This window comes from Anabrus simplex, chromosome 3, assembly GCF_040414725.1.
Source record: "Anabrus simplex isolate iqAnaSimp1 chromosome 3, ASM4041472v1, whole genome shotgun sequence".
Lineage (NCBI taxonomy): Eukaryota > Metazoa > Arthropoda > Insecta > Orthoptera > Tettigoniidae > Anabrus > Anabrus simplex.
The window spans coordinates 398,224,779-398,247,223 of NC_090267.1; the positions used below are offsets into that span (position 1 = coordinate 398,224,779).

The window sequence follows — 22,445 nt, forward strand, 5'->3', positions numbered from 1 at the left end:
TACGATCAGACGTGCTTCTGTGTCCTATCACACAACTTCATTCTGTTTCATACAGCTCATTTATTTATTTCATTTTATTTATTTATTATGGCTTCTTTCATGTGGCGAAGTTAAAGGAGGATTCAATACAAAACTGAATACAAAATCGAAAGGGACGATTATATAAGACTTTTTAATTTGTAAAGTAACTTTTATTCATCACACACATCTTATCTCCTCTTCTTTTTCTTCAAATTAATTCTGAATACTTTCCACCTTTTCAGACTCACTTTGTCATAACACTATAATGTCCAACTCGTTGGCTGAACGGTCAGCGTACTGGCCTTCAGTTCAGAGGGTCCTGGGTTCGATTCCCGGCTGGGTCGGGGATTTTAACCTTAATTGGTTAATTCCAATGGCACGGGGGCTGGGTGTACGTGTTGTCTTCATCATCATTTCATCCTCGTCATGACGTGCAGGTCGCCTACGGGCATCAAATAGAAAGACCTGCACCTGGCGAGCCGAACCCGTTCTGGGATATCCCGGCACTAAAAGTCGTACGCCATTTCATTTTTTCATAGCACTATAATTAAATAACGCTATAATTCTACCAGGTTTTCCCTTCTGTTTACCTACAGCTCCTATATTCTGTACTATCTGTTTACCATAGCTGACTTTATTTTCCTTTTCTTTTACATAATAGGATTCATTAGGCATAGAACTCATTGCTATTGGAGGCATAATGGTACCTCACTGTGTTGTACCCATGAAGGGAGGGTCCTGTATTAATTGCCCTTCAGAAACCTGATGGAGACATTCGACCTATCGCTATTGGAAACACTTTTCGAAGGCTGGTTGCTAAATTATCTTGCTTGACAGTAAAGGGGACCATTAGCCAGTATTTCTATCCTCACCAATTTGGCTTTGGTATTCCAAAGGGCTGTGGAACCATTATCCATTCTGCACAAACTTTCCTACATCTAAATGCTACATCGGATAAAATCTTAGTAAAAACTGGTTCTATAAATGCATTTAACACCATTGATACAGATTCCATGTTACATGCAGTACAATATCAAATAAGATACGGGTAGTCTTTGAAAGTTACTGGTGTGGATTTAAGGAATGATTGTTTTTCTCGTAGCCAGTTCTATGTAGCCTGTTCATACATAAACTTATGGCTCTGACTTGCTGCCTGGATTGGTTTAGGGTATAAGCTATTCTTGTGCCTGAGAACGAAACCGCAGCAAGCACCAATGATTCCTTACTGGACAAACTTCCTACTAAGAGGGTGGACTCCGTGGTGGAGATAGAAGACGTGGTCCTACCCTGTGGAGTTCCTCCACACTTTAAATCCACCAGGTATTCCACCTCACAATCTCAGTCTGAAAGTTGGAGCACCTGTAATGCTGCTACTGAATTCGATATCTCCTAAGCTTTGTAATGGCACCAGGAACAAGTGAAGTCTTTACACTGTAACATGACTGAAGCATCCATCTTCACAGGATGTAGTGCTGAAGAAACACTTTTCATCCCCCCAATTCCTCTGATTCCCTCAGGCTACCACTTCCTATTCAAACGACTGCAATTTAACATTAAAGTACGCTTTGTAATGACAATAAATAAAGCATACGGGCAGTCTTTGAAAGTTGCTGGTGTGGATTTAATGAATGATTGTTTTTCTCATAGCCAGTTATATGTAGCCTGTTCACATGTAAACTCTCTTGACAGAATAATGATTCTGCAGTCACAGGGGTGAACAAAAAATGTAGTTAACAAGGAAGTTTTATAAAGCAACCTGACTTCAACAACAACCTTGGACAACATAATTTGAATGGCAGTAGAATTCAACTGTGACTGGCTCTAGGCAAGGAGCCTGCCATTGTAATGAAAACTCTCCAACTCAATTGTGACTGGCATGAGGAAACGGGGACCTGCCATTATTATGAAAACTTCCCAATTCCAATCTGACTCAAAGTAAGAAAGGGGCCTGCTTTTCATAATGAATACTTATCAAATTGATTGTGATTGGCAGTAGACAAGCAGGCATTCAATTATAATGAAAATTACTCAACTCGACTGTACTTCCATTATAAAGAGAACTTCCAAAGTCGAGCATGACCAGCAGTAAGCAAGGGGGCCTGCCATTATAATTAAAACTCCCTAACTCGGATGTGACTGTAAGCAAGAAAGTCCCTTTGTAATGAAAAGTCCCAAAATCGATTGACTGGCTGCTGACAAGGGAGCCTGCCATTATAATCTAAACTCCCAAACCCGACTGTGACTGGTAGTAGGAAATGGGGCTTGCCATTACAATGCAAACTCCACAAACCAGATTTTGAATAAGAAACAACATATAGCGACCTCCCCGTGGTGTTTCTCGGGTAACACCAAGAGTAAGGCAATGTAATAAAGTATTACTCACAATGTGTATGGTATTTTACCTAGAATTCCATGTGCAATGTCAAATTCCATAGTGATGCACGGATATATGAGGTAATCTGTACAGGGTGGTCGGAAACAATGTGAACCTGTATATGGGCTTTTTTTTCTTTTTTTTTTTCTAGTGGTTTTACGTCGCACCGACACAGATAGGTCTTATGGCGACGATGGTATAAGAAGGGCCTAGGAGTTGGAAGGAAGCGGCCGTGGCCTTAATTAAGGTACAGCCTGATGTGAAAATGGGAAACCACAGAAAACCATCTTCAAGGCTGCCGAGAGTGGAATTCGAACCCACTATCTCCTGGATGCAAGCTCACAGCTGCGCGCCTCTAACCGCATGGCGAGCTCACCAGGTTATATGGGCATTAGAGGGGTAGTCATACTGATAAATAATTTGAAAATTAGAATTCAATATCTCATGCCAGTGTGAGAGAGAAATTCATCATCTATCTAAGGATGTCAACTTTCAGGTTATTTGTGATTTCTCACGCTTTTCCTTGTAACACTGGTCCACTCACTCAGTTTCTTTGCTCAAGCACACCTGACCCACTCATATATCACAACATTCACTTCTGCAAAAATTGACTCTTGCTCCATTTTCACTCCCCGATTCCTATTTTCCTCCCACTCACTTAAAATTTCATTTTTATTAACAACTTCCTGCATTTTAATTTATGTTTACTGCTGATTAAAAAGGAAGCCATATTTTCCAGTGTCAACTTAGTTAACATAACTTAAATGCTTTGCAATTTGTTGAACACACTAGCTCAAAACATAGTTATTATTTTTTAGAGGTATGTTATAGTTACGGGTTAGAAACTTCATTTTGATTGGTCCATATTGAACTAAGATTACATATATTTTTATTTCAGAAAAATTTACGATTCCACCCAGAATTCTTGGAATGTGCACAATGTGCACTATGACTACATATGTTATAACATTATATATTATGTTCTGAACTAGTGTCTTCGACAGACAGAAAAACTTAAGTTACATTATGTTTACAGGGTGAATGAAACTGACAGTATTTTTGTCTTAACAATTAGAGCAAGTAAGTCTTTACTTGTCAAGTTTAACTGAACTACCTGACCTCAACCTTATCAGTGACAATCTGAGTTATGAAGAGAACAATGCAAAGTGGACTGGAAAATTCCTTGGTAATCTGTCAGAAAACAGTCACTGCCAGCATTCGTGGGCAACTAGAATTCTTAGAATGTGCACTAATTTGAATGCAAGATGACCATAATGAAAGGTTTGGAAAGAAACCAGTACAGAAGAATTAATTCCACAGCTACTACAGCATTCCTAAGTACATATCTCTTTGCCATGGATTCGTAATAGAAAAACATTCAGGAGGAATTTCCGTACGTCGCAGAATGGTTTTAAAAGAAAAGATGACATAGCTCGGTGAAGAAAAAATGTCCTTGGAACAAGTAAAGTGTCCGCTTAAGTCGAGTGGACGACACTAACGGCGATGCCCATTGTACAGAGTTCGATGTGTCAGCTTAAATGAGGGTTATTTAACATGTGCCTTATCTAAAATAAAATTGGTTCCATGGAAATATGTCTATATAGCAAGGTGTCCACTATATAAATGTGTCCATTAGGGTGTACCAACTACATAAAACCAGCAGGAATAGGTACTAACATAGTTGGGGATGTGTGTGAACTGGTAACGACAGAGTGGGAATTGTCATCAGTGTGATACTGTGTAGGTGGGATAATGACTGACTGGAATGGAACGTGATTGGATATTCAAATGAGATCATGGAGTGGGTATGTGGAAAACTGGGAGTGAGATTTATAGGTCCTAATGGGCAGGATGGAGATAGGGATCTATACTCAGATGGCCTTCGCTTGAACAGCAATGGCACATCTAAGTTAAGGGTTTATTTAGAAGAGTTATGGAGGTACATTCAGGGAAATAGGGTTGACAAGGAAGCGGTGATGAGAGTACAGGGAGCTGGACATCAAGTAAGAATGACATAAAATTGTTAAACTGTAGAAGTACTGTAAAGAAATGAATAGAATTAAGTAATTGAATAGATATACTGTATATATTTACCATCTATTGTAATAAGAGCTGAACCATGGCTCAGAAGTGATATTACGGATGCAGAAATTTTCTCACAGAATTGGAGTGTTTATCAGAGACAGGATAGGAATGGTAGGAGGAGGAGCATTCATACAGGTGAAAGAAGAATTTGTACGCTACAAAAAAGTTAGGGATGAATAACATAAAATTCTGGATGTAAAGCTCATCTCCGTCATTTGATATTTCTGGGATGTAGCGATGGGTAAGATAATCAGTTACTTGGGAAACAACAAAGAAAGGAACATTATTGTAGAAGATGATCTCAATTTACCAAATGTTAACTGGAGAGGTAATGCAAATCACAGAAAACATGACCAACAAATGGTATAAATCAGTTATCTGGGAAGGACAGCTGAATTAATAAGTGATGGGACCAACTAGAGGAAAAAATATTCTAGGTGTAGTCCTACTGATAAAACCTGATGAGCTCTACAGAGAAACTGGAGTAATCAATGATATAAGTGAACAAAAAAGCTGCTACTCTCATTGTTAAAAATAAATGTGATAGAAAGGAAGGTTTAAAGCAATTGTTGAGGAGTGTGATAAAAGGTATGTAATGAAATGCAATGAATGTAAGGAATGGTAAAAACCAACTACATTATGACAGAGAAATAAGGAGATTAAGGAGGGAGATGGAGGTTAGAAAGAAATAGAAATGGTTGTGGAAGTAAGGAGAGATTATAGGAACTAGGATGTAGAATTTAGCAAAAAAACGTCACCGAAGGATAACATGATGTCAAATATAATTAACCATCATATGAATTTTTGTGAAAAATGCAAGGGTATGTATCGCTTCTTTAAAGCAGAAAAGGTTCCAGGAAGGACATTCCAGGGAACATTTATGAACAAGGTGAGTGTGTATGTGAGGACTTAGAGAAGGGAGAAATATTCAGTCAGAAGTATTGTATGTAAAAATAATTGGATGTAAGAGTAATGTCCAGGTAGAGGAGGTGACTATTACCAGCAAAGTACTGAAATTTGCTTATGATAATAAAGAAATTTACAAAAAGACAGAAAATTTGAAAGGTAGGAAAGCAACTTGGATTGATAAGATTTCTGGGGATATATTAAAAGCAATGGGTTGGGATATAGTACTATATCTGAAGTACTTATTTGATTACTGTTTGGGTGAAGCAGTTCTACCAAACGAATGGGGAGTTTCTATAGTAGTCCCTGAGTATATGGAAAGCATGCTAAACATAAAGTGGATAATTACATGCCACTCAGCTCGACATGTGTTGCTTGTAAGCTCTGGGAAAGCATGTTGTCCGATTATATGAGACATGTTTGCAAAATTAATAAATTAATTTATTTATCATATGACTTTTAGTGCCAGCAGTGTCTGAGGACATGTTTGGCTCGCCTGGTGCAGGTATTTCTATTTAAGGCCCATAAGCGACCTGCACGTCTGGGTGTGGGATGATGATGATAATGATGTTGTAGGGAGAGGGTGAATCCCGGAATTGGCAAGTAGCCTACTTCTGTCGAATAACACCAAGGTGTCTGATGAAAGCTTTACGTCCCCATCCGACAGACGAGTCACCATCAACAGTGTCATTATGCCCTTACTCCATATGAGCACTGTGGAGAGGTTTGGAATTTAATCCAAGCTTTTGGCATGCAATCTAGTGATTAGAAATTGCATACCATCACCTCCCCCTACCCTGCCAGCAAAAAATTCTGATGGTGAAAACTTTTTCGACCAACGGGACTCGAACCAGCAAACCACGGTGTTAACATCAACACCATTCATGGCCACCAGGCAGGCTAATTAATAAATGGCTTGATAGAAGGCAATTTGGGTTAAGGAAGGATTCCAGCAAGATATAGAAGATAATTTAGATGCAGAAGGTCAAATGGACTATATCATAATTGACCTATCAAAGACCACTTTTATGGCTGGATGCCTTACCTAATGCCAACACTCTATAGAGGGATGTATTCACTATTGTGTGTTTCTGTTGTGGTTTTGTAATGTGGTATGTTGAATGTAGATGAAGATGTGTATTGAGACAAACGCAAACACCCAGACCCTGGACCACAGGCATTAACTATATGTACTTAATATCCTATTCCCAGCCAGGAATCGAACCTATGGCCATCTGAACCAAATGCCAGCACAATGACCATTCATCCAAGGAGCCGGACAAAAGAGTGACTGAATGGGTGGATAATTTTTCTAGAAAATAGAACTCAGAGAAGTAGAGGAGGTGAAGTAAGAAGGGGAGGGGTGGGGGAGTTCTCAGAGGCTCTATTATTGGACCTTTATGTTTCCATGTCTCCCATAAGTCCAACCCCTCGTCCACGTCGTGGGAGGTGGACAACGGCATAATGTAGGGAATTGCCTGTAGGGGTGATGTACAGCGGGGACTGTGTGTGCCCCAGGACTGCTACGGTAGCCGCGAAGGCCCTTCAGGAACCCAGAAAAGTGACGGCTAACGGGGCTCTGGTGAAGTCCTCAATAGCAGATGCGGCGGAGAAGGAGACCTTTGGAAAGGCAAATCTGGCAGATGAGGCAACCCTTTTCCCTTGGGATTGAAGAAATGGGGGAAACCACTGCCTTGTGGTGAAGAGCGATCTTCAAAGGCTAAGGGAGACAACCCCTACAGAAAACGGCAGGCTTGGAGGCTCAGGTGGCAGCCCCACCACCAAGCTCGGGTGCTGTGGGCTAATAACTCGCACATCTTAAATCCAGTTATTAAAGAAACTGAAGTGAAACGAAACCGGATGGATACCTTGATGATGGCAAGTCGACGACCACAATGGAGAAGTTTCACGGATGCTCTACGTTCCAGTGGGAATGAGAGAAATTAAGATGAGAAGATGTATGTTTCCTTACATGCACAAAAAATGTGAGTAAGGAACGGGAACCACAGATAAGGCTTCTTTTTGCAGATGATGTTATAATGTACAGACTAATAAACAAGTTACAAGAGTGTTAGCAAATGCAAAAAGACCTAGACAAAGTTCCGAGATGGAAACAGATAATGGTACCATGGTAAATAGGGGTGAAAAGACAGGTTGTAAGTTTCACCAAGAAGAAAAGTCAATCTGTCCGTCCGCCCTCCCCCCCCCCCCTTCCTCAGTTTTAATTACTGTGCTGATGGGGTGAAAGTCTTAAGGGAATCACTGTGAGTACCTAGGTGTTAATATAAGGAATATTTTCATTGGAGTAATCACATAAACAAGATGGTAAACAAAGGTTACAGATCTTTTGCTTGTTGTTTTAAGGGGCCTAACATTACAGATCATTTCAAAGGATGGTGAAGGTATTAAGGCATTGTAGTATGGATGTAAAGAGGAGCCTCCACGGCTCAGGCGGCAGCGCGCAGGCTCCTCACTGCTGGATATCGTGGTTCAAATCCCAGTCACTCCATGTGAGATTTGTGCTGGACAAAACGGAGGCGGGACAGATTTTTCTCCGGGTACTCCGGTTTTTCCTGTCATCTTTCATTCCAGCAACGCTCTCCATCTCCACTATCATTTCATTTCATCTGTCAGTCATTAATCATTGCCCCAGAGGAGTGTGACAGGCCTCGGCAGCCGGCATAATTCATGTCAATATAATGGTCCGTCATTGGACATTCCCTATGGGAATCAACATCTACATCATAATTCATGTCCTCTCGCCGCAAGTTGGGGACTTCATTCATCGCATCCCAGATCTGGTCATTGCCTGAAAAACAGGTTGTAGGTTTTCATTTTCAGAAAGGATGTAAAGAAGAGGGTGCACGAGTCACAGGTAAGACTCCTATTAGAGTATGGGCCCAGTATATAGGACCCTCATCAGGATTACTTGATTCAGGAACTGGAGGAGATCCAAAGGAAAGCAGCATGATTTGTTCTGGGGGATTTCCAACAAAAGAGTACACTATTAAGAAAATTATGCAAACCTTGGGCTGGGAATATTTGGGAGTAAGAGAACGAACAGCTCGACTAGGCAGTAAGTTCCTAGCTGTCCGAGGAAAGATGGAGTGGGATAACATTTGTACACAAATAAGCTTGAATGGAATGTTTGAAAGTAGGGAAGACCAAGGTTAAGTTGGAATTCAAGAGGACAAATGCATTTATTGGAAGAGGAATTAGGGACTGGAGTAATTTACCAAAAGGGGATGTTAGATAAATTTCCAACTTCTTTGAAGTTGTTTAATAAAATAATAGGTATGTAAGTGATACGGGATCTGCCACCTGGTTAACAGCATTAAATGCTGATCACTGGTGATAAATTGATTCTGCTAAAAAAAAAAAAAGGCCATTCCAAATCAGGAGTATATGAAGTCATTTGCCAAAACCCAAAGAACAATAATGCCAAACATTTACATAAATTTCAACACAAGGTACAAAGAACACAAAAACGCAATTAAACATAATCAACTTTCAGCCTTCTGCCAGCCTGAATATGACAACTCCCACAGATATCAGCATGGATCTTAAAATACTACATAAAAAATAATAACAAATCATTAAATACAGTATAAAGGAGGCTATACATCATGAAAAAAGCTGATCATAACAATCTCAACATTCACACACTCACGCCTGAAATATTCTCCACGATTCTCCATACTAAATTATGCCAACATATTAAGGATAAAGAACAACATTTCACACTCCTTTAAAACTTTAGAATTTACTAATTCACTAATGCACAATATTCATATAACACCTATGAATTCCTTAACTGATTGGTGAGGATATCAAGGAAGTAGAAATGGGCTCATCAGAGGCTGAGAAGAAATGTATGTAGAAGAACTAGGACTGATGAGGAGAGGGTCAATTTATATGAAGATGGCAATGTATGAAGATGTGGAGATTGTCCTATTGTATTTTTCCTCTATTTCTACTTCCCACAACGGCCTGTCATTGTATTTTTTCCTATTGTATGTTCCTTTAAATATTCCTATGTTTCTATATGTAACTTGATTTGCACTAGGTTGTTCCTTTCCATTACCTATATTGACCCGTTGCATTACTTTTCTCCTTTTGTTCCTGTGTTTCTAGTCTTTTTTACCACTTTTATCAATATCTTTTTGTCTCTTCCCCTTTCCTGTGTTTATCTGGCTTTCTTCTTATCTCACACTTCCCACATCAAGACTGAAGATCTGACAAGATGGCCCCTCAATGAGTGTTGAGCCCACCCTCCTCATGAAGCTGAAGCTGGCAAGCAGAAACAAGCTCGTTGGGGGCTGAGAAGAAGAGGATGTAAAAGAACTGGGATTGAAGAGGAGAAAGCAAATCTATTAGAAGATGGAACTGTAAGAAGAAGTGAAGATTTTCCTTGTCCTTTTATGTTTTCTTCCTATTTCTTCCTCTTCCTACACTGACCTCTCATTATGTTTTCCCTATTATGTGTTTCTTTCGATGAACTCACTTGGATAATACTGTATATGAATCCATGATCTATGACAACAATAATACCTCCCAGAAGGCTACTTAATATAGCACATCTCTTACCATCAGTCCATACTTTTAAGAACTCTATTCACACTATTATGTTTTAAGTTATGCGCATCCTAATTTATTCTCCCAGAAATACCTAATCATTAACCACTCTATCAAATGTTTTAGACACCTACTGCTCCACTACCTGCCTAGCCTACATTACCTGAATCTTCTGTTCAAAATCAGCAAAACTTTCCTCACAATAATACTTTTCTTTAAATAAAACTTCAGTTACATCATTCTGTTCAGGCACAAAGCTCTTTGATATAATCACTTACATTACCCTCTCACAGTGAAAATACGGTCTATAAATTATAAAACTGTGGAAGATAGACACCAAGCCTGGTTAAGGTATCAGAGTTTAAAAAAATGGAAGAGTCACACTTGGAACTTGCAAAATAATGAGGAGGGTTCATTACCAATACCAACAAGATATACTTCTAATGATAGAAACAAATACAGTAGTGAGAAAACAAACTCAAGAGATTACTACAAAATATTTAGCAGACAGCTACAAAGATTTAATGAACATAGGTTTTTGTGGCACATTGTATTAAAATAAAGAAATAAATATGTGAACTGGATTAAAGTCACTTATATATATTTAGTAAAGCCGAGCTTTTTGCCAAAATGCATTGGCCTTCATCAGGGCATGTGGAGGTTTGCTTCTTACAGTGAGCAAAGAAATTCTTCGATGGAACGTAGAAGTCACTACCATACTATCCATGGCCCCCACTAACTGGACTAGGGAATCGTTGCGCTGTGCTGTGGTAGTTAGAACGGAAATTACTGATTCACCGCCCTCTGTTGTCAGTTTCTTGACTGTGTCGTGACGTGCCATGGTGGTGTTATGCATGTATTTCTGGAGTACTGGTCTCCATGTATTTGATATTTAATGAAACATTTCAATCACTTTGAAATGTAAGCATCAGGTAGAAAATAATACAAGTCCCAGAAACACTTAACTTGGATTAAAGAAATGATAAGTCACTTGGAAATGAACCCAAGTTAAATTACACAGTTCAAGTTCACGTTGAAAAGTTTCATCACTCGCTAATGGACAACACTGAAAATTAATAAGTCCGGTTTATGTTACCGTGGAGTTAAAGTTTCTAAGTATGAAGAACTTTATCAAACACTTGACATTCGGTGAAACCGTAGTTTTGTGACGAATAATGCCACCAGCCGACCGTCCGCTCTCGACTGCGGTACTTGACTGACTTTGATCTGCTAACTGGCCCTCCTTTTATACAAGAATCGTGGGAATTTAAGTTATTGTATCCTGTTGAATATCTCCCTTGATTCTGGTCAGATTATCTTCAAACTTGGTGAAAGAGAGAACATAAAATTGGTTAACACGATGATATTGTGCTCTTAGTTTTATCTTAACCCCCCAAAAAAGTTATTAGCAATAGAATGTTTTGAATGTTCTACTGGCTGACGTAATCCAGCTGTGACAAGATAAGGTGGGATGTGACGTCACACGTTCCACGTCGCACTCTGCCTGCTGCTGCAGCTAGCTGTGCGCAAACGCACGGCACATAGTTCAAGTTCAATTGGCGGGGACTCTGACTTGGACCAGCGTTCCTGGTACAATACATTACACAATAAAGTTTTTAAACATTATCTCTACAGTAGTGAGAATAGGAATCAACATCTATATCAAGTAGTGAACTCTGTAACAATAACTAAACTGAGTTAACAGATTATGGTTATGGAACCAAGCTCTCCATTCAGAAGATGAGTGGGTTTGAACCCCACCGCCAGCTGTCCTGAGAATGGTTTTATGTGGTTTCCCATTTTCACTTCCAGGCAAATGTCGGGACAGTTCCTATTCATAGGCCACAGATTCCTTGCACCTCCTTACCCAATTTCATTCACCATTATACATTTCATCTTTAGTAGCTCCTCAACTGAGGTTGGCTTCAGGAGGGCATACAGCTGTCGTATAAATTCATCTCACTTCATCCCCAACCCTGTATGGCGAAACAGGACAAAGGGATAGACATAAAATGACCTCAGTAACAAAATGCAATTACTCAATAATTAGCTGTTGTAATGAAGTCATCAAGGTCTAAAGTACAATCAGCTTGATGCAGTCCACCAAAAGAAAGCAAACATGCAGGTGTAAGACTAAAGTTAGTTGATAAGTATTATATGCAATTGTATTTTCTAACCTGTAGGCATGACAAGATGATGAACAGAATTCAAATAATAGCTGGAAACAGCCATTGCACAAAGTAGTAGAGACATCAACTGCCCATATACAATAGCTCTCCATACTGGCCTGAAAGAAACAAAACAACATAGGTTTTGATTCAATGTTTTGAACATTATAGATACATTCATGTAATAAAGTATAACATATCTAAATATTCAAATGTACAGAGAAAAACCAAAGCAGAAGAAAAGATATTAAGAAAAAATATGGAGAATTGAAAGAAAAACAATTCCAGTAGAGGGAGTAATAGAAAGTAGACACATGGATATAAATGAAAACATTATAATTGTTACTTAATTGTACTGTGAGGTGGCAATTGGTGATGCAACTTCAATATGACCGATATTACACCTGGTGATTTTATCATTAAGTATCCTGGCAGTGATTCATTTGTCTGAGATACCATTTTGTAAATTACAATTATATTTTCTACAGTAGGCCTATCATGTAAAGGACATTAGCTAAATGTTGAATAGTGTATATTTGTGTGCTGTAGATTCTTAAAGCATAGAGCATAGAGCATAGAGCAAAAACAAAACAAAACAAAACAAAAAAGGTCTAATTAAGTAACTGAAGAACAAAATTTAAGACCAAGGCCTAGAATATGACCTAATGACATCAGGTGATAGGTAGTGAGAAAGAAGAACAAGAACAGCACAGGAAGAAGTAGTCTCTGTTCATGGAACAGTTCCCAGCAAAGAAGTGTGAAGCAGTCCTTTCAACATGAATTAAGAACGCACCAAATATTGAAATAATATATGGAGGAGAGAAACTACAGCAATTAGACAGTTTTAAATATCTGAGAAGCATAATTGAGGGAAGTAGAAGATAACTGAGGGAAGTAGAAGAAACAACACCAAACCAATGCCCACCACAATAATGCAGGTCTATATGCCTACTAGTTCAGCGTATGATGAAGAAATTGAAAGAATATATGAGAAGATAGAAAATTTAATATAATATGTAAAAGGTGACGAGAATCTAATTGTGATGGGACACTGGAATGCAGTGGTAGGCCAAGGAAGAGAAGGTAGTACAGTAAGAGAATTTGGATTGGGACAAAGGAACGAAAGAGGAAGTCGGCTGGTTGAATTCTGCACTGATCATAATTTAGTCCTTGCCAATACTTGGTTCAAACACCACAAACGACGGCTGTATACGTGGACGAGACCTGGAGACACTGGAAGGTATCAAATAGACTTCATTATGATTAGGATGAGATTCAGAAACCAGGTGTTGGATTGCAAAACATTCCCCGGAGCAGACGTGGACTCTGACCACAACTCGTTGGTCATGAAATGCCCTCTGAAGTTGAAGAAATTGAAGAAAGGAAAGAATGAAAAAAGATGGGATCTAGACAAGTTGAAAGAAAAGAGTGTGAGGGATTGTTTCAAGGAACATGTTGCACAATGACTAAATGAAAAGGCTGAAGGAAACACTATAGAGGAAGAGTGGAGAGTCATGAAAAATGAAGTCAGTAGCGCTGCTGAAGAAATGTTAGGAAGGAAGAAAAGATCAACTAAGAATCAGTGGATAACTCAGGAGATACTAGACCTGATTGATGAACGATGAAAATACAAGAATGCTAGAAATGAAGAGGGCAGAAAAGAATACAGGCGATTAAAGAATCAAGTGGATAGAAAGTGTAAGGTAGCTAAGGAAGAATGGCTGAAGAAGAAGTGCAAGGATATCAAAGGCTGTATGGTCCTGGGAAAGGTAGATGCTGCATACAGTAAAATCAAGGAAACCTTTGGAGAAAGGAAATCTAGGTGTATGAATATTAAGAGCTCAGATGGAAAACCACTTCTAGGGAAAGAAGACAAAGCAGAAAGATGACAGGAGCATATCCAACAGTTGTATCAAGGTAAAGATGTAGATAATTTGGTTCTGGAACATGAAGAGGCTGTTTATGCTGATGAAATGGGAGACCCAATTTTGAGGTCAGAGTTTGACAGAGCTGTGAGTGACCTAAATAGGAACAAGGCACCTGGAATTGATGATATTCCCTCTGAATTACTGAGTGCCTTAGGGGAAACCAGCATGACAAGGTTATTTCATTTAGTGTGCAAGATGTATGAGACAGGAGAAGTCCCATCCGATTTTCGGCAGGATGTTGTTATACCTATTCCCAAGAAAGCCGGTGCTGACAGGTGTGAAAACTACCGTACCATTAGTTTAGTATCTCATGCCTGCAAAATTTTAACACGTATTATTTACAGAAGAATGGAAAAACAAGTTGAAGCTGAGTTGGGAGAAGATCAATTTGGCTTCAGAAGAAATGTAGGAACACGTGAAGCAATCCTGACTTTACATCTGATCTTAGAGGATCAAATCAAGAAGGACAAGCCCACGTACATGGCATTCGTAGATCTAGAAAAGGCATTTGATAATGTTGATTGGACCAAGCTATTTATGATTCTGAAGATGATAGGGATCAGATACCATGAAGGAAGAATTATCTATAATCTGTATAAAAATCAGTCTGCAGTGATAAGAATCGAGGGCTTTGAAAAAGAAGCAGCAATCCAGAAAGGAGTGAGGCAAGGCTGCAGTTTGTCCCCTCTCCTTTTCAATGTTTACATAGAACAGGCAGTAAAGGAAATCAAAGAGAAATTTGTAAAGGGAATCACAGTCCAAGGAGAGGAAATCAAAACCTTGAGATTTGCCGATGATGTTATTTTATCTGAGACTGCAGAAGATCTCGAGAAGTTGCTGAATGGTATGGATGAAGTCTTGGGTAAGGAGTACAAGATGAAAGTAAGTAAGTCCAAAACAAAAGTAATGGAGTGCAGTCGAACGAAGGCAGGTGATGTAGGAAATATTAGATTAGGAAACGAAGTCTTAAAGGAAGTAGATGAATATTGTTACTTGGGTAGTAAAATAACTAACGATGGAAGAAGTAAGGAGGACATAAAATGCAGACTAGCACAAGCAAGGAAGAGCTTTCTTAAGAAAAGAAATTTGCTCACTTCAAACATTGATATCGGAATTAGAAAGATGTTTTTGAAGACTTTTGTGTGGAGCGTGGCATTGTATGGAAGTGAAACATGGACGATTAACTAGCTCAGAAAGAAAGAGAATAGAAGCTTTTGAAATGTGGTGTTACAGAAGAATGCTGAAGGTGAGATGGATAGATCGAATCATGAATGAAGAGTTACTGAATCAAATTGGTGAGAGGAGATCATTTTGGCTAAATTTGATGAGAAGAAGAGATAGAATGATAGGACACATCTTAAGACACCCAGGACTTGTTCAGTTGGTTTTTGAAGGAAGTGTAGGTGGTAAGAACGGTAGGGGTAGACCAAGGTATGAATATGACAAGCAGATTAGAGCAGATGTAGGATGCAATAGTTACGTAGAAATGAAAAGGTTAGCACATGATAGGGTGGCATGGAGAGCTGCATCAAACCAGTCTATGGACTGATGACTCAAACAACAGAAGAAACAGGAGGAAGATAAACAAACACAGCAGAAAGGCACATCAATTCTTTATGTTCATACAATTCTTCAAGTGTGCAAGAGGTTAAATGTAGAGCAAACACCTACTACATTTCCATACAGACTTAAGCATCAGAGGCATGGGAGATAAAAGTTTTTAAAAAAATACAATTTGCTTTATGTTGGATCGACACTTATAGTTCTTGCGGCGCTGATAGGATAGGAAAGACCTAGGAGTGGGAAGGAAGCAGCCGTGGCCATAATTAAGGTACAGCTCCAGTTTGCCTGGTGTAAAAATGTGAAATCACGGAAAACCACCTTCAGGACTGCCGACAGTGCGGTTCGAAAACCACTATCTCCCGGATGCAAGCTCATAGCTGGGCGCCCCTAAAAGCATGGCGAGCTCGCCCGGTGAAAGAGAGAAAAGTGGGAAACAGGCCTATGGAATGAAGTTCCTTAGGAGTAGGATTGGAATGACAAGATTTGACAAATGGAGGAATAAAAAAGTGAGAGAGGTAGTAAGAGAAGGACTCATAACAGCTGGAATAGGAAGATCATGATTACAGTGCTATGGGTACATGAAGAGAATGAATGTGGAAAGACTGCCCAGAGGATGTTCGATGTGAGAATGGAAGGAGGAAGACCTCGAGGAAGGCCAAGAGAGTTACAGAGGTTGTAGAAGCCAGAGGACTCAAAAAGAGAAAGACGGAACGGAACAGAATGTGAGCAGGCAGAAGACAATGAAGAGACTTATGTGTATGGAGGAGAGAAACTACAGCAATTAGAGAGTAAAACAATGGTGAATTAAACTCTGAATTAATATTATTTACAAATGTGGTGTGGTTTTATTTACATTGAGTAAATTTGCAAAATAACTAGTATTAGATGAGAATCCAAATCTAATTCACGGAACTCCACCACCCAAAAATTGGTATTGTGTGCAGTAACAGGAATTATAGAATCTTTTCTTTTGCACATACCACTAACTCTGACCAATACACTGAATTAATTCTTAATAACTGAAGAGGAAAGGGCACTTAAATATTTTCAGTAAGATGGAGATACAGCAAATAGTTCAATGAATGCACTGCATGATGTTTTTGGATAGAGAATAATTACCATAGGTTTGCGGCCAGCATATTTTCCATTTTCAACAGCTTATGACTTTTATTTTTGGGATAAAAGATCACGTGAACAGAAGTAACTCTCACACAGAAGCAGAACTGAAAAATGTCATTTGTCACCAAATCTAGGAAATACCAGAGACCAAACTCATCGTCGTCGTCATCATTATCATCATCATCATCATCATTTTCCAACTCCAGTTTCCCAGGTGTGGTGTACAAGCATTTGCCATTTCTTCCTGTCTGCATACATCTTCTGTTCCAGGACATCTTCCCATTTGAGACCTCTCTCCTCCACATCTGATTTCAGTGTGTCTATCCAGCCTTTCCTTGGCCTTCCCCTTGGTCTTTTTCCTTGGACACTAAGCTCAAAGTATTTTCTGGCATACCTCCTGCTCTTCATTCTTATAACGTTCCCATACCACTGAAGTCTACACTTCTTTATTACCTTGGTAATAGGGACCTCAAAGGCACCCTCCTGTTTACTTCATTCCTGGCTTTGTCCCTTCCAGTAGTTTGATTCATAGTTCTAATGAATCTCATTTCTGTTGCCTGAATTCTCCTGTAGTCATTGTTTAGTAAAATACATGTTACTAAAATATATGTGAGAACTGGTAAAAGTAGGTGCGGTACAGGGTTGTTTTTGCTTTCTGTGGTATTTTGCAGTCCCCGAGTAGTTTTCTGACTTGATTGTAAATGTTTGATGCTTTCTGTGTCCTGCTGAGTATTTCTTGCTTGACAGAGTTGTCTTTGGAAATCGTCCTTCGGAGATACTTGAAGTGAGAAAATTATTCTAGTTTTGCTCCTCCTAAAAAGAAGTTTGAGTTTGTTCTTTTCCTGATGATGGTCATTTCTACAGTTCTTGCTTTACTTATCTTCATCCAAAATTTATTGTACATATTGTTCCACTCAGTTTTTTCTGTACTTCAGCTTCTGTTTCTACCCATAACAGCACATCATCAGCAAATACCACAGATTTGGTCTCCTGTCCATTTTCTTGATAGACTTTATGATCTCGTCCATTATTATTATGAACAAGACTGGTGCACTTCCTTGTTGGACATGCCTCTTTGTGTCAAACCATTTTGATCATCCATTGCCTAACTGAACACAGCTGTAGCAATTCTGGTAAAGCATCTTCACTTTGTCAGGCAGGTACTTTGGCACCTTGACATCTTCCAGGCATTCCTAGATCTTGTTCTGAGGGACACTGTCATTGGACTTTTCAATGTCCAAAAATGTAATCACAAGATTATTTCCATGTCCCTAGTATTTTTCTGTAAACATTCTCATGGCAAAAATGAAATCTACAGTACTTCGATCCTTCTTGAAACAGTGTTGCTCTTCCTCAAGCAGAAGTCCTACTACCTTCCTAATTCTCATTTCAGTTATCCTTTCCAACAGCTTCAAGGTGTGTGACAACAATCGTTATTCCCCTGTAGTTTGCACATTTCCGTGTGTCCTTTTTAAGCAGTGGGATGATAATTCATTTTCTCCATTCTTCTGGGATTTTATTTTCTTTCCAGATCACTGAGAGCACTCTATATACCCAATTTACCAGTAACCCTGGTATTCTGGCTGCCTTTATCATTAATGGGTGTTTGTTTTTCTGTATTTCATGTATTCTACATTTAACAACATGCTGAAGTACTTCTTCATTTCATCACTGATCCCTTACTCTGTTCTTATCCAAACTACCATAATTTGTTTCCAGCGCAAGGATGTTTGCACATTCACTTCTTTTTACTTTTTACTACTTTATATAGTAGCTTCCTACTTCCTTGGCAGTCTTCTTCTATCCTGGTAGTAAAGTCTTGGTCTGATATTCTTGTGCTCGCTCTTCAATTTCTACCGCATTTCTTTCTATTGCCCATTTTTTGTTTTACTTGATCTAATTTTCTTTTCAGCATATTTCTTTCTTTTACAGCTGTCTTCCCCTGGTCATTCCACCAAGGCATTTCTTTCTCTATCGGTTTTGCACTTGTTTTCCCACAGATTTCCTCAGCTTTCTTTACACAAGTTCTTTTGAACAATATCCATTCTCCTTCTACCCCTCTGATTTCAGATTTTGGCAATTTTGTTGTTTTTTTTTTTTTGCTAGTTGTTTTACGTCGCACCGACACAGATAGGTCTTATGGCGACGATGGGACAGGGAAGGGCTAGGAGTGGGAAGGAAGCGGCCGTGGCCTTAATTAAGGTACAGCCCCAGCATTTGCCTGGTGTGAAAATGGGAAACCACGGAAAACCATTTTCAGGGCTGCCGACAGTGGGGAATTTTGTTGTTATCCTTGCTTGGATTTCTCTTTCTTCTCTGAGTCTTTCAACAACCAGGTCTTGATCTTTGGCATTTTCGTGCACTCAGCTTTTGGGACATGGACATCTTTAAGATCAGCTATTAATAGCCAATGGTCACTATCTTGACCCTCGCTGGGTATGACTTTGACATCACTAGTATAAGTATACCGACCAGCTTTGCCATCGGTGATGATGTAGTCTACCACAGTCTTGAGCTTTCCATCCCAACTATATCTTGTTATTTTATGATCTCCCTCTTCTGTTACCATGTGTTTTGTATGCTTCAGTTGTTTCGCACCCAAAAATCAATCATATTGTCTCCTTTGGAGTTTCTGTTCCCAAAGCCATGAGGTCCAATGATGCTTTCACAACCTTGTCTCTCTCTACCAACTTGGGCATTCAGATTACCCATAATTATGGTGTTCTCCTCCATTAATTGTTCTTCAAGTTCGGTAAGGAATTCATCTTTCTCATATACAGTACATCCTGTTTGAGTTGCATATACTTGAAATAAAGTGTGATACACATTTCCATCTTGTATCTCATCTGGATGATCCTATCATTCAGATAGGTGGCATCTGTCTGTACATCTAAATCTTTTTCACAGTCTAGCTTGAGCAAGCGAGGAGTGGGGTCGCATTGTACAGTGCCTGCCGTGAACATGGTTGGTATTGGTGGGTGGCATCTGTCTGTACATCTAAATCTTTGTGAAGAAGGAGACCAACTCCATTTTTGGATTCATTCACGTTCCCATTCCAATATAACATACATCAATTTCTCAGAGATTTATTTCCACACCATTTCCACTTCCTCTCACTCAACTCCAATATCATAAGCTTGCATCTGTCCATAAGGTCTACAAGTTCTTCACATTTGTTAGTAAAAGTGAGGATGTTGAGGGTTCCAATTTTGAGCTGTTTCTTGGATGTCTGTCTCTTCCTACACCTCCGGTGAGCTTTTGGTTGTTAGCTGTCATAATTTTGTGAGCCGCTTGTAAAGTTATCGTGTAGTCTACCACAGTCTTGAGCTTTCCATCCTAACACTTTTACATTCGAGGCCTATTTTAGTTTTGAAAGCAACATTCATTTACCTCAGTGCAGTTGGCTTGCTGAGCCTAACACTGCAGAGGATTTTCTGTCAGGGTAATCTCCCTTAGCCTTTGACAGTCTCCTGCCACATCTACAAGGTAGAAGCAGTTTGATGAGTGTTAATTCCTAACAGACTTCCTTCTGGTACTGAGACTGCATGTGCATTGTTTCAGAAGGACATCGAGAAGGTTCTGCTAGGAGCTAAAGGGGTAAACAATTTCTTAGGTGATATAGTTGTAACAGGTAGAAACAGAGAAGAATATCTTAGGAATTTAAGCGTTTTTAACAGGCTTGATAAAGCAGTATTTACACTAAATTTAAAGAAATGTAATTTCTTTCAAAGAGAAGTTATTTAGGCCATATTACAGATAAAACAGGGCTACACAAAGACCTGAAGAGTTCCATGCCATGGTGGAATCACCGAGGCCCAGAAATGTGTATGAGGTGAAAGCCTTTATTGACATGGTGAATTATTATGCTAGATTTCTATCGGGGTTACCTACAGCAGTGGTCTACAAAGTGGGGTTGCAGCACCCTCTTGGTGGGGTGCGGAGAGAAATCTAGCGGGTTTCGTTAAGATCAGAAGTTCATATGATGATACAAACTTAATCTCATTTTCAAACAACTATTGCTAACCTCAGATTTTCAGTATAGTAACCCAGACAAGAAGCTCTTTCACTCCAATTGAAAACTATTATATTTTGACTGAAATACACTACCTTACTCAGAATTTCTGACCAGAAAAGCTGGCAATTAGACCTTGCCAGTATGAGTTCAGAGATTAAGTGCTGTCACATGTCTCTGACGTCAGCAATTACCCTAGCACCCTTTCAGATCCACACCTACCACCCATAGTGCCAACTTCCAACCATTGTAGCTTAATGACAATAAGCCACTTGGCAATGTTACCACCATCACCTCACTACGCTACGAGAGTAGAGTCTTTATTTTCAGCCTGAAACTTGTTGTCCGTGAGTGCGAAGACTATGAGTGAACAGTAGGCCTACACTGTGCTGTGCAGATGGATTCCTGCATGTTCTCAGCAGGGGTAATTAACCTCTTTTAGTGGTAACTGTATCGTCATAATCATGGACAAGTGGCTGATTCACAGTGGTAAAAAGCAATACTGCGCAAGTGTTTTGTCAAGTGCCTGTTCTCCAAGGAAAATACCTAATAAAGAACAGAATGCGAATTTAGTCGTATGTTCCCCTTTGACATCTGCTTCAGCTTTCACTGAGTAGGTTAATTATTTAACAAAAACAAAAGTATGCAAATATCAAGCTGATTATCTAAAACTAGATTTCACTAACATCCTTGTGAATAACCATGAATGGCCACAGCGTGGGTTCAGATAGCCACAGAAAGGAGAAACAAAGGCAAGTTCTGCATCTTCACACCCTACTGCCTTTGTAGATAGGCTCACTCATAAATCCCAGTTCTCCCAGATCTATTTCTTCTTACATCTTGTGAACTTGTATGTGTTTTCCAATTTTGTCATGGAGAGTCATTCATGCAACAATTTTTTTCTTTAGACAGGAAATACAGGACTAGGATAAAGCATGGAAAGGGAGAGACAAAGGAACAATATATACTGTGTGAATCTGCAAATTGTGGTAGTAAACAAGAGCACTGGTGCTGTTTCAAACTGCAACCACTATCTGCTGTTATAAATTAATGAATTAACCAAGTACACAAAAAACTACCATATTACAGCATGTGCTGGAAATGCTCTCCTTTAAGCTGTAGACAAACACTGAAGAACAAGATGACATTCCAATTTACTCTCTACAGTTCGGGGAGTCAGAACAGTCAGAACTACCTGTGACTGTCTTGCTGAGGGTCAGGCTGTCAGTACCAAGTCTAAGGAACTGTGGGAGAACCAATGGCTAACGGTGGAGGAGTTCTTCCTTAGGAGGCCTGATGAAGCCTTTGTGTAGGAAATGACACATAAATTCATCAAACTGCTTCTACCTCGTAGATGTGGCAGGAGACTGCCAAAGGCAACAGGAGATTACCCTGACAGAAAAGCCAACTGCACTGAAGTAAATTAATGTTTCTTTCAAAACTAAAATAGGCCTCAGATGTAAAGTTAGGATGGAAAGCTCAAGACCGTGATAGACTACATGATAACTTTTCAAGCAGCTCACAAAATTATGACAGCCAACAACCAAAAGCTCATCGGAGATGCAGGAAGAGACAGACATCCAAGAAATCGCTCAGAATTGGAAGCCTCAACATCTTCACTTTTACTAACAAATGTGAAGAACTCGTAGACCTTATGGACAGACACAAGCTTCTGATATTGGGGTTGAGTGAAA

The 22,445-nt window shown here is 39.3% G+C and overlaps 1 protein-coding gene across 2 annotated transcripts in view; it reads right to left on the minus strand.

Moving 5' to 3' along the window:
* LOC136867368 (solute carrier family 35 member F2) overlaps positions 1-22,445 on the minus strand; it is a 234,006-nt gene that overhangs the window by 172,090 nt on the left and 39,471 nt on the right. For both annotated transcript variants that reach the window (XR_010859672.2, XM_067144546.2), the window contains exon 2: positions 12,139-12,248. Coding sequence is in view for 1 of the 2 variants with exons in the window: in XM_067144546.2 (XP_067000647.2) it covers positions 12,139-12,248 (110 nt within the window). In the remaining variant the exon portion in view is untranslated. The remainder of the gene's footprint in view (positions 1-12,138; positions 12,249-22,445) is intronic.